The sequence below is a fragment of the Pavona decussata genome, unplaced genomic scaffold (genome assembly GCF_977016875.1).
Source record: "Pavona decussata unplaced genomic scaffold, jaPavDecu1.1 SCAFFOLD_64, whole genome shotgun sequence".
In the NCBI taxonomy this organism is placed as follows: Eukaryota; Metazoa; Cnidaria; class Anthozoa; order Scleractinia; family Agariciidae; genus Pavona; species Pavona decussata.
This window is the reverse complement of record NW_028145484.1, coordinates 2337815-2358952: the sequence shown is the minus strand read 5'-3', so window position 1 is coordinate 2358952 and position 21138 is coordinate 2337815. Positions and strand designations below refer to the sequence as shown.

The following is a 21138-nucleotide window of genomic DNA, read 5'->3' as shown; positions in this document are numbered from 1 at the left end:
TATTTTATTTTTGTTGAATTGGGCCAAATTGGAAGCAAAAAATCACTTGTGGGCCACCCTTTAAGTCTAAACAATCTACAATTCCAGTTGCTAAAATAATTTTATTTCCCACTGAGTTTGCTCCCTAGGAGCCATTGTCATATTATTTATGAAAATAGAAAAAAAGTTCTATTTTGACAACAGTTTCAACAGGCGTGACGTTATTTAACAAGCAAGGACTAAGTCTTCCACAAAATAAATCTTCTGTAGCAGATTATAACATTTTAGTCTGTTCCTTTACAGTGTATCTGCTTACACTAAAATAAAATTACAAAGTGTTGGGAAATAATGAGACGTAAAAGAAAAAATAAAGTTTTACAATTCAAAGAAAGAAATTCGCATTACTTTAGTAAACTTGTGCAATTATGTAACACTGTTAGATCATGGTGATCCATAAACAAGAAAATTGTAATTATTGAGAGTACGAGAAAGACCAAGTTTTCTTGACGAAATAATTATATTTGGATGTGGCTGCTTGTCCATTAGATTAATTTCACAAAACCGAGGAAACTTAGTTCAATATAACCTATGAAACAAAATCAAACTGCCTTTGATTTGTAAATAGTTTAAAGAACAAGAAAAAGCAATAGGGAAAGTCAGTGTCTTTTAGCATGTAATAAAATTATTAGCTGCTATAAGACACTCACTGATACACTCTACATGTATATTCCTGGATCTTATTACATTAGGATAATTTCTTATAAATTATTGTTATGATTTATTATAAGCAAACTGACTGATCGTCTTGAACAAAAATAATTCAATTGCCTGTATAATATACAAGTACACTGTACATCATAAAAAGAAAATTAATATTAAAAATCCAGTTGAAGAAATTCATGAGTATCTCCATTCATGAAAGACATGTCCAACCAATTTTTCATGTGCTAGCACACAGCTATGCCATAATTTTGAATGGACTGACTACTCTAGAATGAAACAGCATTGTCATTTCACTGTGTCCTGTCTCTTACAAGCATTGCTGTATGTTGGCCTCCCGCAGAGACCCCTAACACCTCATGCAGTTCAGACTGCAAGTTCTTCCCTTCCATTTTTGTTGGTAAGCACTCGTCTTCGTCTTCTCCAGTTCCTAGCTGCAGACAACTTCCGAATCCCCAGGAATACAGATCACCCTTGGTTGACACTGCTAAGCTGACAGCTTCCCCACAAGCAATCTCTTGAATGCGGTTACTGTCAAGTGCGGTAACCTGAACAGGAATTGCTGTCTCCTTTGCGTCTTCTCCCAAACCAAGCCTTCCATACTCTGCTCTTCCCATTGCGTACACTTTGCCTGCTGCATCCAGGACGATTGTATGATGTTGACCACTAGCTATCCTCACACATCTATCACTTAAAGACGTCAGTGATTCAACTTTGGCTGGCGCATACAATGTCTCAACATCCCCAGTTCCCAGTTGGCCATAGTTGTTCAATCCCCAAGCGTATACGGAATCATCTTGAGCGACTGCAAATGTTGAATAACTACCACAGAAGACATCTTTAAATTTAAGTCCCTTCTTTCTGTCTCTGACTTGTTTGGGGTTCAGAATGTACTGCAGACCCCTGCGTCCCCCTCGACTGGTAAAACAGCCCATTATTCTTCCTAACTGGCCCTGCTCAGCACATCCCCAGGTGAAGATGTTGCCATTCTTTGTCAGCGCAGCGGTGTGGTCGTTTCCTGAAGCTACTTTGATAACTGAGTCATTTTGTAGAGCCAAAATGACAATAGGCTTGTGCTTACTACCATCTGCTTGAAGGCCCACCTGTCCACTTGCATCCTGGAAGAAAAATAATTTGATTCTAAAGGGGGTGTTACACTACATGTAGGCAATGTATTGTACAACTTATGCTTTGGTTTATAAACAGAGTTGATAACTAAAGGTAAAATGCCCACCGTAAAGACATTAGAGTGCCGACGTTCAAGCTTTAGCTTTTTGTCAGAGCAAATCTAGAAGGGCTAATTTGTGGTGGCCAATATTTATTTAGCTTTAGTTATCAACTCTGTTGATAAACCAAACATTTGTTTCTACTCCCCACCAACACAGCATCGCACTCTCCTTGGAAATGAACCCCCTTATCCTATTACACAATGGTTGCCTTGCAACCAGTCCTGGAAATAACAGTCAGTCTTTGAAAATTGTCCGGAGCAGTGATAGGTGGCTGTATTTGCAAGCTACTTAAAAGTGGCAGGCACGCTATTAAAAAGACAATAAATTTGTATTACCCTGTACGTGCCCCATCCAAACACAGTTCCTTTGTCTGATAAACCCATGGTATGACTGTCTCCTGCAGACACCATCACTACATTGACACTTTCCATGTCTTTTACCAGGCCAGCAGTAAACTCATCACCATCAGTGCTTGACGTTGCCCGACCTAGAGCACCTTCATCGTTACATCCCCACGTGTATACCTGTGTTAAGAATTAACAACAAATCAAAGTCTGTTTTAGTCTAGAGAAGATTCCATATTCGATAATATACAACCGAGATTGCCTGCAAAATTTAAAATTTTTGAATGGAAAAGGACAAGTTTTGCCCATCTTCGTACAAGTGTCTGCAAAAACCTCCTGGATAGTATTACAGAACTATATCTTTGTTAAAAGACAAGGCTCTAAAACTTGGCCTTTTTAGGAATTTTGCAAATTTCAGTCTCCTTTTTTTGATGACCTCTGACCTCCACGAATTCACACGATAAAACTCCAGCAAAAAATCTATCAAAAATTGAACACTGTATGTATGAATGACTGTAGACTGTAGTGTCCCTTATGGCCCTATGAAACTAAGTGACAACAACATTACTAAAATCACAGTCCGTGCTGGTTTTTGGACATAAAATTCAAGGAGTATTAAAGCACTAAAAACTGAGTTTTCAAGGAGTATTCAAAGCAAGTTTACTTTGTCTTGCACTATGTTTCGAAATGTTTTCATTGGTCAATAGCAACTTTAAAAAAGCTCCCCTGGATACATTCTGTCCCCGATTTTGAAATCTGCTCTCAATCTATGAATTACTTTGATACAATCCTACATTATTTCCCATCCAAACAAATATTCAAGGAGTTTTAATAATTTTCAAGCACTTTCAGCAAAAATTCTTCTTTTCAAGGGCTTTTCAAGTGCCCTTGAAATCTAAAATTAAATTTCAGGGCTTTTCAAGGACTTCAAGGAGTAGCACGAATCCTGTAAAATACTAGAATACTAAAGGTACTAAAATACTTAAACACAAATTAAGTATTGTAACCAAAGACCTTGCAGTTACCTTTCCATCATCAGTGAGTGCCACCGTGTGCATTCCACCACATTCTATTTGAACAATTCTCTGTCCATCAAGTCCCTTCACCAAGGCTGGTTTCTTTCTTTCCAAAATATCTTCACCAAGTCCCAACTGGCCAACATCTCCCTGTCCAAGTGTGAGAACATGACCAGCGTCTCTGTCATCAGGAACAGCTGGCAACTCTGTATATCAAAGGTATTTTATTTATTGGCAGGGAAACTACAACAGCTGATGCAGATTGAACAACTTGGAGAATGTGGTGGTACATGTACATGTGCTTATTGAGCCTTTAAATCTGAATTGTTTCAAATCAACTCTATTTTGGCATACGAACTAGATGTCATGTGAGAAACATTGTTCTGTATTTAATTTTTGACCTAGAGGCTTTTTTAAGAAGAGTTAGCTTGTTACTTTTTCCTAAAAACATGCTTCCTGGTGGCCTGTTTTGGAGATCTTTTGTTGAAGACTCTGAGATAACTTTATTTGTGATGAAAATCAAGGCTCTGAGATAAAGACAATAGGGAACTTAAAAGCACAGACGTTTTTGAGCCATGGACGGCAACCGGAAATTTAATTTTTCCCTTTTTGGAGCGTTTTCACGCCATTGCGTTTGTAACGTCAAGCCACAGTCATCAACAAGAGCTTTTTCTGTCCGTGTTAAGGAGCAAAACCATGCCAAAAAAGGAAACATTCGACTTCCCGTTGCCGTCTGTGGCTCACGGACGTCTTCTGTGCTTAAGCTCCCTATTAGTGCTTAAAAAGACACTGGGCTACAAAATTACAAAAGAAACATTTTGACTGATGTTAATTTTGTGACTTGTATTTTGTTGTCCCAAGTAGTCTAGTCTGTTTTATAAAGATTCACTATCTCTAAGTAGTCCAATGAAGAACTGTTCAGGGGCACCCAACGACAGTTTTCTTTCAGATCCTTTGAAATGCTATTTTAGGCTATCTAGAGTGCCTTTAAAGCTCTATAGGTTCATTTTAGGCAGTGCAATATTTTTATCAGTTTGGTCATTCTAGGGGAACTCAAGTCTTTTTGAAATTACTCGGGCATTTTTGTCCATTTCCCGAAAACCTTGGATCTTATTTCGTTTTCCGAAAATCTTAGCTGACCTTTTTTCGGTAACCAAAACAACATTTTTATCAATCCAAAAACACTAGGCCATAAATTTCCCATATCACAAAAGTCTGTGTGAAAATTCCCTTGAGAAATTTAATTGTTGGGGATTAAGGGCCTTCCAAACAGATAATTTACTGAAATGATCAGTTGGGTGCCCCTGACTGTTGTTATTGTCATTTAACAGCCTGGGTGGAAGACATTTTAAGAGTGAAGTAAACATTCAATGTATAATTTTTCATATATATAAGAGGGAATAGAGTTCAAAGAAACTGTGGTGCTGTGTCGATGGGGGAGTGGAAATAGATATTGGTTTTATCAACATAGGTGATAGGGAAATTTGGCAAGCGCAAAGAGATTCGACAGCTGACATTTCAAGCATAAGAGGGGCTGACACCTTAAATGTCAGCTCTCGAATTCCTTTTATGGTGGCCAAATATTCAATGTATTTTCAGTTGATGACATCCATTTCAACTTGATTTATTTCAGTCAAATATAACAATGCAGCATCTATGACCTACCCGGCTAGCTATGAAAATTACTTGACTCCACACAATGAGTAAATGTCAGTGAATATCAGGACTCTCACCCAGATGCACGGGTGTGACAGAGATTATGCCGACCCTCCTGCAGGGAGGAGTGGGGGTGGGGAAGGAATGGGCAATTTGATTGATGCATAAATTTCGTGTATTTGAATGAGTTCGTTTTTGACTACCAGATGGCAATATAAATTAAAATAATTAACGTTTTGAGTTGGAAACGTTCATTGAAACTTTATAATTCTCAAATAAACTATGACAATAATTTCCGCATTCCATCCTGATCTATGCCCGAAGTTCATATGCGAGAAAGGTTATACTGGGTTTCTCTGGGAATCTAGGCTTGTATATAGCTTCAGCTTGAAGCATGTGCTGCAGAATATTCAATGCCTCTTCGCGAAGAACCCATCAAACCAGTGAACAGCCATAAGCAATGAGGTAGTAAAGATAAAAAGTCTGTTGAGTGAAATATTTAAGCTTACCGCTATCCGCTATGCAAGACAGAATCAAAGATTTTGAGAAATCACTCGTACCTCGCTTTTCCTTCTTCTTGTCAACCGCTTCCCTCTCTGGTTCATCAGCTTTTCTTTTGGTTGGTTGGCGTTTTCTGGCAGGCATTCTTAATTCTACAACGATTTATCTACAAAACAGCGGCTTCTGTGACCTAAAATCATAAAATGCCGGAAAAATAGCTTCCTTTTCCTTTGCAATGTAGCCTCGTGCAATGGCGGATTATGCGCGCGCACTGATGGCGGGAGATTTGAATGACACGACGGTCTCAAGGGAGACCAAGGGTAGACTAGACGGAAGTGACCGAAAGTTAGCCCAGTAAGCATTTCCGTTTGGGCGTTTTTTAGCCTGCAAGCAAGCTCTCTTGGGGGTGGGGGGTTCTTTCCCCCACCCCCAAGAGAGCTTGCTCGCAGGCTAGGCGTTTTTCGGACCGTTTTTCGTAGTTTGACCGCGCAGAAATTGCACTCACCCCAGCCTCCAAAATACGAAAATCGGCTTTTTACTTTTAGTGCAGAAAACTCGACGGAAAACACTTGCTTCGCAGCCTACCGAAAGTGACCCGATTCGATACCCATTTCACCAAGAGAGGATGGTTGAGCTTTATATACCCCCTCGACCTGTCTTCCGAGATACGGGAATTTCCCGGAGTAGGTAGGGAACTCCTCTATGTAGGGTTTATAGGTATGTGTGGCGCTAAAGGGTATTTTTTTGTCTTTTTGAGTCGTTTTGGTCTGAAGACCTCCGAAATAGGGTTTACCGTTTTGTCCTGAAAGTTTGAAAACGGGTTTGAATTTTACAGAAACGGGTGTGGATTTTAGAAAACCAGCTCTAAAAATGAGTGTTAATTATAGAGGAAATGTCTGAAACCTATATCCATTATCCATTATGGTGTGAACAGCCTCCCATCCCGTTCACAAACTGTTTTCGAGGCCCCGCCCCAGTCCCCGTTGGGTAAATATTTTGATAATCTGACACATGCGCAGATTAGCTGCCATCTGGAGGTGGAATGAACATGGCTGCCGCGCCATGAATGAATTTCGAGAGATTATAGGCGATACTTTCTCCAATTTCATCTCGATGTGTGGGACACAAATATGTTCCATCCCAGGAGAGGCCATGCGGACGTCAAGAAGACTACGCAAAAATTCTTAGATCCCAAAAAGGAGAGCCATGCGAGGCTACGGGCGCTGCGAACTTTGCTAGGTATGTAGGTGCTACCTTGCACTAGCTCTGCAAATTCTTGAAATATGAAGAATTGCATGCACCGACTGCTAACTGATTGGCCTCTGCACCTTGCCCTTCAGATATCTTCGATGTCTCCGACTCCAAGATTTTTTTCAACAGCCATTATTCTGAGATATTCTACGTATTTCACGATGTGTTCTCCATTGTGGAGGGAAATCTCAAAGCGAGAGGTGAGTGTACGTTTTTGAAATATTTACTTAATCTTGTAGTGTCCAATTTGAATGGACATTGCACGACGTATTACCGAGCAGTCTAAATTCAGCTTCCCTGTTGCCTTTGTCGGTTTTGAAGGCACTATTGCTTGTATATTTTATGAGTAATGAATTAGTAGTTTTTGCCCAGCTCTCAAGAATAAATTGACGTTAAGCAAAGTAACCAATATCACGAAAAGAATCGAAGCTGGATGATCGAAGTGTTTATTTGTTTGTCAGGCCACAGATCACAAAGAGAAGACCTTGATTCAGTTCTTTTCATTTTAGAGGTGAGGAAAAATACTATTTTAAAATAAGATCGAAACCTTTTCTTAATTTTCACATGTATATTAATTGAACCACAGTGTTAATTGCAGTCTTAACAGTGAATGTACATTGAAGTTTGTATTATTTTTTATGCAAACGCTGTTTTTCTGTCCGACTTGATGAAGGGTCATATTTACACAGTTGTAATATTACCTTGGAAAATAATAAATTCTTGGTTTTTTACCTGACAGAAAATATTGCTCTTTCTTCCTGATCTGATTCATAGAAGATGGCAGTTCAACAGCATAGGTAATCTATCTGTCTTGAAAGTGACAGTTAATCATAATAATTTATTATTAATAGGACTGAGGCACTTTAGTATTTTAAATACAAAAGGTCTTTTTAGCATCCCAAGAATCTCAAATGCAAACAACCTATATTAGTCAAAATTCCAAACTTTGTCATGGTAACCAAACTTTTGCTTGTTCTGTGAACCCTTTGCAAAACTGGTTGTCAATTTAATTTTTCTACATGCATTTAAGGGCCATGCCTCCTTATAGAGAAGTGTTTTTGCACAGTACTATACAGGAAAAGCAACTCTTATCAAGGGCTGTTGAAATCCCCCCCCCCCCCTGAAATTGGGGTAACCATATCATTTTTAACTGAAAAGCAATAGTTCTATGGAATTTTTTTCCAAATTTAAGCTATTATCTCTGAAAAATATGTGGTTACCCCAAATATTATTCCTTTTGGGTTTCAATGACCCTTGCGAAGATCTTCTTTTCCCACAATCATAAACTGCGCAAAAATTCCTTTGAATTAGCAGGCACCTTCCTTAAGGACAGTGCCTAGTTTTGTTACTACGCATACATTGTGCATCTTGAGATACTTGGTTTTCCTATGGGTGCTGCCTACTAATAAAGGGATATTTTTTGTGCGATTTAAAACTATTCAAAGAAAGCAGAACTTAGCAAGTGGTCTTGGTGTCCAAAAATAAAACTTTGGGTAACCATGCATTTTTCAGACATAATAAAGCTTCAATTTGGAAAAAAATGCCATACATTCCTTTATATTTTGCAGCTTTTTAGTATTATCATTGCTTAACTTAATTATCAGTTGTTGAACTTGTGATAAATCTATTCAAGTATAAATATTGCCTCAGATATTCACTTGGGGGACTACTAAATAATATTAATATTTTGATATGGGCAGGATCAAGAGCTTCAACCCTAACTCTTTCATTTGCTCCCTCATGTAACCAAACAAATTGTATCCCTTTATATACGTGTACCCCATACTGCCTCATTGTACTACTATACTACTACATTGTAAGTGGCAATAACATAAACAGTAACCTAGAAATGTAGAGCGGTTTCCAATTGAGTGTTGTGAAACCAAAACCAAAGAAATTACTCTGGCCAATCACAACAGATGTAAACAGCATAAAAAGCCAATCAGAATTTGAAGCAAATGCACGTAACTGGTGCAAAGTGCGGGAAAACGCATGTGGCCAAAACATAATTGGTTTTGGTTTTGCTTCTCATTGGTTGTGAAATTGGCATGAGTTTTGTTAACCAATCACAGAACATAGTAATGCAAAACAGGGTCCGAAATTAACTTTTTTAGGCAGGCGCCAAAATTTTTTTTCCAGTCACCATTTTGAAAAATGTGGTCGCCAAAAAGCAGAAAAAAAAGTGTCAATAAAATTTTTCCTTCGCACCGAAACACAAACCAAAATTTTGGGTTGCAAGATGGAAAATTCTGGTCGCCAATTTTTCATTTAAGAATGAGAACGAAGAGAACGCGTTTGGGGCCGCAATGGCGATTTATACACCTACCACTGAAAAACCATGACGAACGAATCGAATGCTGGCTATATACGCAGTTTCATAAGACTACTAAATGTTTCAAGTCAACTTTATACCTTCTCTTGTCTCTACCTTTTGGAGAAGAAATGTACCCGATTTAAAAACTGCCGGTTGGTTCTTTGCTCTATGTTCAAAACCGTAAATGATCTTTCCTTTCGCGTTCTGTCAAGACGATTGACGGATCGCCATATTGTTCGTACCAGGCCACAACTGTGCAGCATTTCTCGTTCAAAAAACATGGCAGCGAAACTTCGCACTGCTCGAGCTGTGAAGGGTTGTGATAGATTAATAATAACAGGAAAATCGGTTTTATACTTGAAAAGCAGTGGAAAGGTAAAAAGTAAGAGACCAATTGGCGGGCGGCTTTGAATTTTATTTTTATCGATTTGGCTGAAAATCAAAGTTATTGTTTGTATAATGATCGTGGCATGAAATAGTTAATCGCCCGCTGGCGACTAGTTGTGAAATTCTGGTCGCCAGTGCAAAATTTTAAGTTGCATTGGCGACCAGGAAGGCGCAATTTCGGACCCTGCAAAACCAAAGCAAACACGAAATTACTTTCAACACTCAATTGAAAACCACTCTAATCTTCTTAATAAGAGGGAATCTTAATTACTGGTGTCTTCTAAATGTAGTTGAGCTTGACTGATCCAAGATTCTGTCAAGCAGTAAGTAAGGCACCGACATTATTAAGGAGTAGCCTACATTTTTAACATAAGTGATGTTAAGAATGGACCGAGGCTCCATACAATGTCTGTACTTTTAAATATTGTATTTCCATCTACACTGTACTAGTGACAGTCGCACACATTTTGAAGGCAAATATCTCTCTTAAGAATTCAGTGACTCAATCAACTAGTAGATATACTAGTCACACAGACACAACATTTATTTTATAACCTTGCAAGCCTCAGTTTCAACATGTGTTGTTTTCTGCTGGCTGAGGAACGAAAGAAGCAGAAAACATATTTCTTGCACACATCTAGGAGTTTGGGTAATAGTGTTGCGGGGGGTCTGGTCACATGGTTTTTCGTAGTTTACCAGTTTTCTTGTTGCTGTTCGCCATGCCTGACCCATGTTTTTTGTTCTTGTGTTTTTCTCGTGTTTTACTCTCATTTCATCAGCAATTCCCAATTGTGCCATGGTAAAGGAAAAAATCACGTCAATCCACAGTTCGTACACTGGAACTGTACAATACATTCTTGCAGTTCTCCATTCATTGCTTATAGAACTAGCTGGTGATCATTTTTGTTATTCTCATTACCTGTAGGGTTTGATTAAGCAGTGATTATCGTAAGGAGAATTTAGATGTTGGTTGTTATATTGGGGCTTAAAGAGTTAACTTCCTTTTTCAATTAATTTCTGCACAGGTCGTATAATGAGAAAGCTTCTTCATCATGGGAATGCACTAAAGGTATACTGTCAATTCAATATCTGTCAGTTAATTGTCAATAGGTAGACTTAAGGTGTTTTTCTTTGGGAGGAATTTAAAGTTGGACCTGTGATCCCAGGTCGTGGATTTTTTGTGACAAAAGAAAGGAAGAACCAATCCCCACCCCCTCCTCCAATCCCCTTCCCCCACCCCCCATCCCCTTCCCCCACCCCCCAAAAAAAGAAAAACAAAAAAACAGAATTTTTCTTATGAAGAGCTCATGGTGTGTTTACAAGTGAGTTTATTTTGACTAGTTATGATTAAGTTTTCTATCAGCTTCTGCAGAAAACAGAGTTTATGGATTTAGGTAGCATTGGTGTTGTGCGCGATAATGATTATAAAATTATCAAACACTCACGCATAATAATTATAAAATTATCAGAGACACATACATGACTTTATGGAACTGAACATCCAATACGCTCACCACTATCCAACTACAGCATGTTTGCATAACATTACATGATTGTACATCTACAGTACTTTGTTTATTTCACGTCAAGTGTACATTGAAATATCAACACTCAATCAGTTGTTATTTTCTCCATTTCCATCTTCAGCTGCGAAGAGAGGGTGCCCGCCTGTTTATGCTGTGGTTTCAAGCACTACAGGAGAACTCAGATGAATTTTGTCAACTTATCTATGCATGCTTGATTCCTGGCTTTCCAAATCCCATTAACAGTGTTGAATGGAGTGGATGGAGTAAGCTATCAAGAGCAGGCGCTAAGGAAATTTTTCTGTCAATAAGTGACACAGGATACAGAGAACAGCTGTCCTCTGCTAGCAATGCACATTTACATGTACCTTCTGCAGAAAAAGAAGGTGAAGGTTGGTATCTATTCCCGTGTTTGTTTTTGTTATGTTTAACAATTACATGCCAAATATAAGTGAAACCTTATTAATCCTAAGTTGTTTTGGAGTTCTTGACTTCTTGAGGGTTAACAAGGACACACTGAACATAGTCTGTCACTTTACATCATTCACGACATAGGTGTGATGGTTTTGTTTGGGAGTAGCATGGATGGCACAGTGGTAAGAGCACTCACATTCCGCCAATGTGCCTGGTTTCGACTTGGCGTCATATGTGGGTTGAGTTTGTTGTTGGTTCTCGTCCTGGCTTCAAGGGGTTTTTCTTCAGGTACTCCAGTTTTTCCCTATCTCCTCAAAAACCAATCTGGAAAGTATCACCAAATCAGTGCTCTGTACTAAATACACTGGCACTACAATAAAGTGACTTTTTTTACAACATATTAAGGCAGTCCACACTTTGAAGCTTATAGTGCATTAGGCCACTGAGCAGTTAGGGTTTGCAGTTCTTTTGGCTTGATTTCTGCTGTACTCTTTAAGCAGGAATGCAAGCTCAGTGGCTGGTAATTGAGCACAGCAATTGAAGGGGTCGACGGAATAAGGCCATAAGTGACTTTTGATGTAAGGTCAAATTCTTCTTTTGTTGCAAAAGTGAATATAAGGCAATTTAGAAGGAGAATCTAGCAATTTATCACAAGTCACTTAGGGATTTTTTCCAAGCTCCCCTTCAATTCTTCTTTTCCACAAAAAATTAATACATTTCATTGAAGGTTTAATTTCTGCCACTTGGAAATTGAGCTTAGCTTATTCTACATTCTATGTGATGTTCTTTCCAGACTGGTGCTTGCAAGATGACGTAGGACCAATCTTTCCAGCCGGTACCAGTGATAGGATGCCGCCACCAGAGGCCTTGACGAAGTTTTTCCTGGACAAAGTTTTGGATTGCATGAGCACTCAGGTTTGCAATAATTTATTATTATTATTATCATTATTATTATTATTATTATTATTATTATTATTATTATTATTATTATTATTATTATTATTGCATTTAGCATATTTATCATTGTCCAGTGTAAGCTTTCTATTGTTTTCGCAAAGTTCTCCAAACCCTGTTAGAGTGTGGAGATGTGAACCTTGACGATGTTAAAATTAAAATATCTTATACGGTGCTGTATCTCAATCCAGAGTATTACAGTATGCCAAATCATGAAAAAGCATGTTTAGAGTCTTGGACATAAAACTTTCCAGTGTTGGATGATCGCGTGTTGTATGAATGGACATTGGAGGTTTTTCGAAACAGTTTCAAGATGTTTATGGGCGTGTTATTATCATTATCATTTTAGATCCTTTTGTTATTAATAATAATAATAAAAATAATAATAATAATAATAATAATAATAATAATAATAATAATAATATATTTTTTAATAATAATAATAATAATAATCTTTATTATTTATTATTCTCATTTTAGATCCTTTTGATTTCATGAGTAACTTCTATTTCATTTTCTTGCAGCTTGTTCTGATTGAGTGGGCTGACAGGAAAACCAGAGAACATGCATTCTACTTTTTGTTCGAAAACTTCAAAAAGTTCTACCTGCCTCACATCTTTCAAGACTTCAATCCTTCAAGGGCATTGTATGATTCTTCTCCTGGTAAGTATAGGCAGACTTAAAAGCACAGGATCTTTGCTTACAAGTTTTTCCTCATTAGTATACATCCAACATGCCATTCACTACACGATTATACTGCCACCATCCCTATAATAATAATAATAGCAATAGTAATAATAACAATATTATTATTATTATTATTATTATTATTATTATTATTAGTCAAGCTATTTTCCCTCAACCAATCTGGCAGGTTTGAGGACCATTTGGTATAAATAAGTCTTGGAACAATAATAGTACTGCAACAGTCCTGATAATGTAAACTTGTCATCAATAGATTATCTTGGGATCTGGTGCCCACAAAGTTGGCAGCAGGTCTGGTGCAATCTAGGCACAGCAAAGAGGTTTCCATAGCAACCCTGCAAGTGGAAACCACCACTGCAAACGTCCAGCCAACAGGCGCCATCATATTGAAGCAAATTCAGCGAAAACATACCTACCAAACCTTATACATGTACTTACTTGAAGTCACAAACCATAAGGGTGGGAGGGGCTGGGAGCAAGAATTCAAAAAAATTCCCTTTTTGGAGAGCAACAGGAAATGATCTGCAAAGATCAGCTCAAAAATGCAAAGGAAGTGACAATCGTTAGTCGCAAATTGTGAGACTTGTACATGTGGCTAGGGCCACCTCAAAGATCATTATTTTATCTAACGGAGAAATCACTGACAGCATTGGCTCCATGTTAACTTTGCCTAAATTTCATTTAGCCACATGATAATGGTAATGAGCTCACCATAAATTCTGTTTTCTACCTTCTAGTTGCACAAGGTCCACGCAACAAGAGCAGTGCTATTGACGGTGAATCAGAGCAACGGATGATTAGTGCAAGAGAATCCGTCTTGAGATGGTTTGTCGCCTTCACTGTCAGGTTCAAGAGGAGTGAGAGTGTCTCTGAATCTCCAAATGTCAATCAATCAGTGGTGTCAATTTCTTCAGCTGACGGCAGTGAGCCTGGGTCACCTGTGGTCGTAACTGAAGCCAACCGATTTAGTCCGGCTCGTAACAAGGAATTCTTACATGATGCTAGTGATGTGATCAGAAAAGTGTTATATTCCACCAGGTCCAACGTACGGCTGCTCCATGAGGTTCTGCGACAGGTATAGTGCTTGCTATCAACCAATGTTTACATATGACCTGCAAGTTTTTTGAACAGCTTCAAAAACATTCCTGGAAAAGCGTGTGTCAATAGAGTTCATAACTATAAAATTATTATGCTTTTGTGGACGTTGGAAATTAGCATACGAGAAAAACACCGCATACTAATGAGAAGTGTTTTATCAGCTGATAAAACAATGCATACTAATAAGGAGGAGGTTTATCGATATACAGTCACTGCACGTGATGTATTATCGACCATTTGATAGGTCAGTGGACTTATGTAATATTAGTGAGTTTTTGAAAGTTTTATAAAATAAATATTGTGAGAGACACTTGTTACATGTGTATTTACATGTAGGCACAAAAATATTGCACCACCAAAGTGTTTTTGCACAAAAAGTACATAATTCATGTACACCTTGGTATGAATTCAACTAGGCAGGGGTTTCATTAAGGGCCACCCACTAGGCAGATATTTTTTGTTTTCAGACTTTTTTATTTATGCACTCTTTCAATACTTTGTTACAAAAGGAAATTACAATACATTACAAAAGTAACATATTTAGACAACATTAAATTACATAAATCATCAAAGGTAAAATGTGCTCAGTGACCAAAGGAGCTTAGGCTTTTGAGCTGGTCACTGCCACATGTAGCTAACTGATTAACTACATGTAACTAACAAATTATTCTTGGAAATTATTCTTGGCAAATTGACTGTCTGTGAACTTTGCCCAGCTGCTTTTAACATCTTGTCTGACTTTTTCTATAAAAGAACATATCCAATTTAACTGTCCTGCCCAGGTGCAATAACCTCTTGCTCAACTGTTGAAAATCTTAATGAAACTTCTGCCCAGGGCAGTCAGGGAATTTACATTCATTTGATGCCTTGAAGTAATGTTTTAACATTCTGAAATGGTGGACATAAGAATGTAACAGGGTACTGTAACTGCCAATGTATCTGGTGTACTTGGTGACATTTGCTCATAGGTCATTAAGTTACATTTTTATTTAAAAATTCTATTAATATCATCAAATAAATTTGTTTATAGGGGTTTCTTCTTCCAGCCAAACATTTAAACACCATGCGGCAGGTTCTGTTGGTGTATCATGACTGGATTAAGGTAACTTGACCGTTATGTTAATGAGCTGGTCCCAGCTGTTCAAAGATAAGGGAATTTTATCTGGATGGCAGATAAGTTGCTGTTAAGTGGATAAAATGTATTTTCTATGGTAATGCATTTTATCCACCAGGTAGTGACTTGTCCACTGGATAAAGATGTCCAGTCTTTGAGCAAGTTGGGCCTGTTTATCATTATTTTTGAATAGTGAGAACCTCATTCAAACATGTAAAGTAGTTTTAGAACAGCAGAATTTGGGAGAAGTACAGTTGGCGCAGTAGCACTCACCTCCCACTCATGTTTTTCCAAGTTCAATTCCTGGGCTATTCATCATCTTGGTTGAATTATAAGAATTAATAGTTATGTCTTTTACCTAACTTTGATCTAAAATGACAACCCTGGGCTTAAACGCTTTGAAGAAGCTAGATCAAGAATAAAAGTTTCTGGTTAAGACCAATATCAAGTCTTCAATCTCTTCCTTTTGTGGTGTTTTACCTCTCCCAAAGAAAGCATTTTGAAGTTCCAAGTCAGTCTTACTAGATACTGAGGATGAAGACTGTGGCATTGCAGTTGTGGATTATATACCATACTGTACCATACTGTCTGGTAATAATCAAAGATTAGGGAGTGCATTCGATGATCTCGATCCCAGGCACTCTCCCAAGTTGGTGATGATGTCATCTGCCCCTGCAATAAACATTCTTTATTTCTGGACCAGAGTTGATAAGGCATGAGCATTCATTCCTCTCTGTTGATCCTCTTAGAATACTGAAAAACCTGTGTTTATGCTGGAACCTGATCAAGATGTGTTAACAAAGCTAGATGTCCCAGATGCCGAGAACTATAGTCCACAAAGTCCCATCCGGAGCTTTTCATACTCGTATGCTGTAGATCGAGAAAGAGAGAAAGTATTTCGATTACCCCGTGAAGATGTGAGAGCTGGTCTTCAAGCTAACCTGAGGCTTTTTATTCTACATTCTGCTGCAGTCTTTCTGGTGGAGGAGGATCAAATGTTTTTGGACAAACAGGTCTCTTAATTCTTAACAAAAATTGACACTGAGTGGTTTTGCTTTCAACACTAGTACAACCCTTAAATGTCCAGACATTTAGTTAATGAAAGGTTGTGCAGCATTACATGTGGATCTCATCTTTGTGCTGTAGATTGATGTTTGCAAGCGTGTCATCCATCTTTACCGAAGTGTGGTGTTAGAAGTTGCAATGGAAGCAACCACATGGTATGTGGAACATTCATGATTATTAACAACTGATGATTATTAACAATCAGGGATTTGATTGGTTTGGCAGCCATGGTACATGAGCCATTACACCATGCGCGAGAAACAGCGACCATTTAATTGTCTTCTGGTGGTTCTTTCAAATCGAAATCAGCAGGTGTGGCAGTATTCCTTGAGTGTTTTTGATAAAATAATTATTCCACTCGTGTTTTTTGGATATGAGATGATTATAGCCACCTTGGCACTATGCGCCTTGTTTGCTATCTATCATCTCATATTTAACGCATGCTTGTGGAATAATAATTGTTAACTATATTTACCTCTACAGATACTGCACATCCAGGGCAGTAATTACATTTTAAAGCAGGTGTGATGTGTAATTTTCACTCATAGACTAAACACCCAAATATGTTGCCAGCAACCATGTATTGAAGGCCTGAAGTGAGCCTGATCTTCTAGGGGGTCTTGGGGCATGTGCCCTCAGAAAAGAAATGCATTTTCCTGCACCCTGGAGCAAGGTTAAGCAATAAATTTCAATTTGTGTATGCTTATTGAAATAATAATTTTAGATACTTTAAACGTTACCTGTAATGCAGAGTGAGCTCAGTCATAACAGGTGTTATGTGCATGTGGTACAGCTCCTAATGATGGCTGTAATATCTACAGGGAGCAGTTGTTGGAGGCTCTTCTTGAGGCATCAAGACACCTATTAGTACCTGAAATGTCGCAGAACAGAGCTGTGGCTATAGCCAGAGAAGTTGCAGGAAGCTTGCTTCAGGTTGGCATATTATAATAATTATGATAATTTTATTAAAAACTGGATCATTGGATATACAAAGTCAACTCCCGATAACTCGAACCCTCCCTAACTCGAACCTCGTGCTAACTCGAACCAATTTTCCTTTTCTTTCAGGTCATTTTCTATATAATTTTACCCTTGATAAGTTGAACCCCTGATAACCTGAACCTTTTTCACTTTCCCTTGAAGGTTCGAGTTATAGGGAGTCGATGTAATGTTATTTCAGAGTTTTGATTGACTTAGCAGCCATAGGATTTGAGCCATTATTACAAACTGGATCATTGTATAATGCAATTCCAGGGATTTGATTGGCTTAGCAGCCATGGTATATGAGCCATTATACCATGCCTGAGAAATAGCAACCATTAAATTGTCTTCCGGTTGTTCTTATTTGCCAAGTGAAACGAGCAAGATCTCGCAATGTATCTTGATTGTTGTTAATAAAACAATATTATTATTCCACTCGTGCTTGTTGGATATGAGATGATCATACCCACCTCCTTGTTAACCTTATTAGCTATCTGTCATCTCATATCCAATGTACACTTATCATTCCATGCCTGAGGAACAGCAGTCATTAAATTGTATCCTGGCTGTTCATGCAAAATGAAATCAGCATGGTCTAGCAATATTTCCTGGCTGGATTAATAAAACAATTAAAGGGTTTTACACAAGAGAGACATTATTTATGTGACTTTTTTTCCTTAAAATTTTGGCGCAGAGATGGGTTGTCATGTACAGAAACTTGGCTGCATTTTTAATTTTTGACTGAAATACCAAATAAACACAAAAAAGCATAGTTTATTTAGTAGGTTTCTAGAAAACGCAAGCGACCCACATGTACACAAAGGAGATACCAATGCTGGACTTATTTCTGTTGTACACAAGATGGAACAAAGTCAAGCAAAGCATCATTGGTAGTTGAAAACAAAAGAAATCAGTCAAGCATTTGTATCTCCTTTGTGCAGGTTGCTCGTGTTTTCTAGAAAAAAGTAAAGGTTATTTCTTGTTCTTCTAATGGCTAATCCATCTCTTCTTGCACATGAATTATGTCCTTTTCCAATTATCAGACCCTTTTTGTGACGTGGATCCGAGCTAATCTGAAAGTGCATGTGCCCGTCTCACTGTGGGACAAGTGCTTGGAGGTTATTTCCTCTGCAACTCACTGGCCTGAGATCATTACTGAGTGGACGGTAAGTCATTGTGTGGTGGTACTGTTGTTAATAGGGACCTTACGAAAACATGACAGCAGCTGCAACGACAACACAAAACAAAAGACTTAATGAGCAAAGACGGTCGCTCTGCATGTGCGTTTTATGTTGTGGTACATTTCTCTGCCATCCTCTGCGAACAAACATTGGAAATGACCAAATTCGAGGTTTTTTGGGGAAGGTGAACAGGAGACAGTGAATTTTTCATTCTCTTCCTTATCTTGAATGCCACTCTTACCAATTTGGTTCCTGGCTAGTTTGTCGTTTGTGTAGAATTAGAACGAGTTAAAACAATCGCGAAGTGGCACAAATAAAATAAAGTTATATTTTCAAGTGGTGTTTTCATTGGCGTTGCCGTCTTGCATTCGTAAGGTCCCAAATAGAGTGTTTTCCTGGTGACCATGTTAGAGGAGCCAAACAATAAAAGATATTTGCATAAAAATAAAATATATTTCCCAAAGGAAATTCATTCTATTGTTTCACTTCTCCAATATGGCCACCATGAACACACTCTATTTGCAAGTACAGGTGTATACTCTTGACCATCCCTTGTTTCCAACGTGTTGGCTAAGAGCAGTCATTTCGTTCATCATGCTACCCTCTCAGTTAACATTGTGAGCAAAATGAGGGGAGGTTGCAGAACAACTGAGGGGTTGGGGAGTGGTGGATCAAAAAGCTTCCTGTTGCTTTCCACCTCTTCCTCTCCCGGATGACATGACATGACCAAAAAACATAACATAACATAACATAACATAACATAACATAACATAACATAACATAACATAACATAACATAACATAACATAACATAACATAACATAACATAACATAACATAACATAACATAACATAACATAACATAACATAACATAACATAACATAACATAACATAACATAACATAACATAACATAACATAACATAACATAACATAACATAACATAACATAACATAACATAACATAACATAACATAACATAACATAACATAACATAACATAACAAAAGGAAAACTAGAGGTTAGCCCTATGATGCTTCCCTAACTAAAAAGATTAAAAAGATACAAGCTATGTACAAAGTATATAAAATCATAAAATATTTAGGGACACTGATGTACAACAACAATAAATGGGCAGTTAATGTATATTAAGGAATCGCTTTAGCGCACTCCCAAAACGGCCTAGGCTCCTGGGCTCAACAATAGACCCTGGTAGACTATTCCAATCCTGCACGATTGGATTAGAAAAAGAATATTTACATTGATTGCACTCTGCTGGCTTAACATGTAACTTATATGGGTGATTTGTGCAGGTTGAATAGCATGTGGTAAATTCAAAAAGGTTGTTGAAGTTTAGTTGGTACTATTAATACTTTTCCTGGAATTGTCTGCCATGTTACCAGCTCTAAGTGTTTTTAAATGAATTTGAATATATGAAAATTACTTGAATTTTTAATTTAATCTTATTTAAAGCAAAGTTTATTAGTACATTAATTTGTGAACAGGTAACGATGGAAACACTAACAAGAGTGATGGCAAGAACTGTTTATGGTCTCGACATGGCTGATCTTCCTCTAGAAAGACTCACCGAACAGAAACGCAAAAGGCGGCCTCAGTTCAACCAAGAAAGACGAACCTTTAATAAGAGTTCTTTTTCACGTTGGAGTCGGATGGACAAATCAAATGCACCAAAGCAATTTGTCTCAAATGTGAATAAGACTGGTGATAACGGTGGCTCTCCTGTGATCACACCACATGCACAAAAACCTATATTATCAACCAGTGCAGTTGGTGAGCCTGCATCCAACAATTCGCCTAAACGCCCAAGGATCCTATCTACCACAAACAGTGCTTTTTTACCTACGAGTAAACCAGGTGTGGATAGCGTGTCTCCCATAAGAAATGTTACTTCTGCTCCTACTGTTATTGCGGGTGAGTTGCTCTACTGTTAGGGTTTTACTTTTAGGGACCTGAAGCAGCTATCGATGACGACCGTAAGGAGAATGTCAGGAAACAATGGTTTTGGTTAGCAAAACACTGGCTCTGCACGTGCATTATAAACATTAAAAAAATTATAAACATTTCTTTGTCCTCCTCTGCAAAACAACGACGTGAAATGACCACATTCAACATTTTATGGAGAATGTGAATGCATGATGATTAATTTTCCTTCCTTGTTATGAACTTTAAAGCCGCTCCTACAACGTTCCTGGATAGTTCGGCCACATTACACAAACTAAATGAGTAGAAATCATTGCGAATTTATTCAGAAAAGGTGAATGCAATTTTTAAGTCCCGTTTTCGTTAACGTTGTCGTTTTCTTTGCTTAAGGTCCCTATTGATGTTGCACTGCGTATGTAACTCTTCCGTAAGTTAGGGTGCGATGCTGGAAACTGGAATGTCACAGGTTCAAATTCCCCCTTCCCTTGGATATTCCAATTTAGCTTCATACACTCTATAAAAAACTTTGACTTTTGAGATCCCCCACCACCTCCCCCCTTGAAATTCCAATGGCCTGCCATAGTGGAGGGATGACTGTTTTCTGGAACTGCACATTTGAACAGTTTGCATATTTTCCACAGAGTGGTTTTCATTCAAGTGTTGTAAAACCAAAACCATTTAGTGATTACTCAGGCCAATCACAGTAATGAACCAATCAGAACTTGAAGTAAATACACGGAAAAGCTGTCAAATGTGGGTAAATGCATGGA

The 21138-nt window shown here is 38.0% G+C and overlaps 2 protein-coding genes across 3 annotated transcripts in view; one reads left to right on the top strand and one right to left on the bottom strand.

Annotated features, from left to right (window-relative positions):
• Positions 1–81: 81 nt before the first annotated feature.
• LOC146478417 (regulator of chromosome condensation-like) lies at positions 82–5724 on the bottom strand. Of its 2 annotated transcripts, XR_014865116.1 has the most exons (5): positions 5505–5713; positions 3298–3494; positions 2264–2452; positions 585–1817; positions 82–549 (listed from the first exon to the last, which is right to left on the bottom strand). XR_014865116.1 is itself a non-coding variant. In XM_085111960.1 (4 exons), the coding sequence occupies exons 1-4, from the start codon at positions 5587–5589 to the stop codon at positions 993–995; spliced, it is 1296 nt and encodes a 431-aa protein (XP_084968086.1). In that variant the 5' UTR covers positions 5590–5724; the 3' UTR covers positions 82–992. The 2 variants fall into 2 exon arrangements, 1 of the variants encoding a protein (XP_084968086.1); XM_085111960.1 differs by having other exon boundaries at positions 82–1817; positions 5505–5724.
• A 741-nt stretch (positions 5725–6465) lies between these two features.
• Positions 6466–21138, top strand: part of LOC146478416 (ral GTPase-activating protein subunit alpha-2-like) — a 46021-nt gene continuing 31348 nt past the window's right edge. The window contains exons 1-15 of the mRNA XM_085111976.1: positions 6466–6684; positions 6786–6896; positions 7158–7207; positions 7436–7493; positions 10423–10466; positions 11045–11312; positions 12128–12249; positions 12813–12951; positions 13731–14068; positions 15122–15193; positions 15955–16218; positions 16352–16425; positions 17092–17203; positions 18295–18417; positions 19933–20359. Coding sequence (XP_084968102.1) covers positions 6576–6684; positions 6786–6896; positions 7158–7207; positions 7436–7493; positions 10423–10466; positions 11045–11312; positions 12128–12249; positions 12813–12951; positions 13731–14068; positions 15122–15193; positions 15955–16218; positions 16352–16425; positions 17092–17203; positions 18295–18417; positions 19933–20359 — 2311 coding nt within the window. The 5' untranslated portion in view covers positions 6466–6575. The remainder of the gene's footprint in view (positions 6685–6785; positions 6897–7157; positions 7208–7435; positions 7494–10422; positions 10467–11044; positions 11313–12127; positions 12250–12812; positions 12952–13730; positions 14069–15121; positions 15194–15954; positions 16219–16351; positions 16426–17091; positions 17204–18294; positions 18418–19932; positions 20360–21138) is intronic.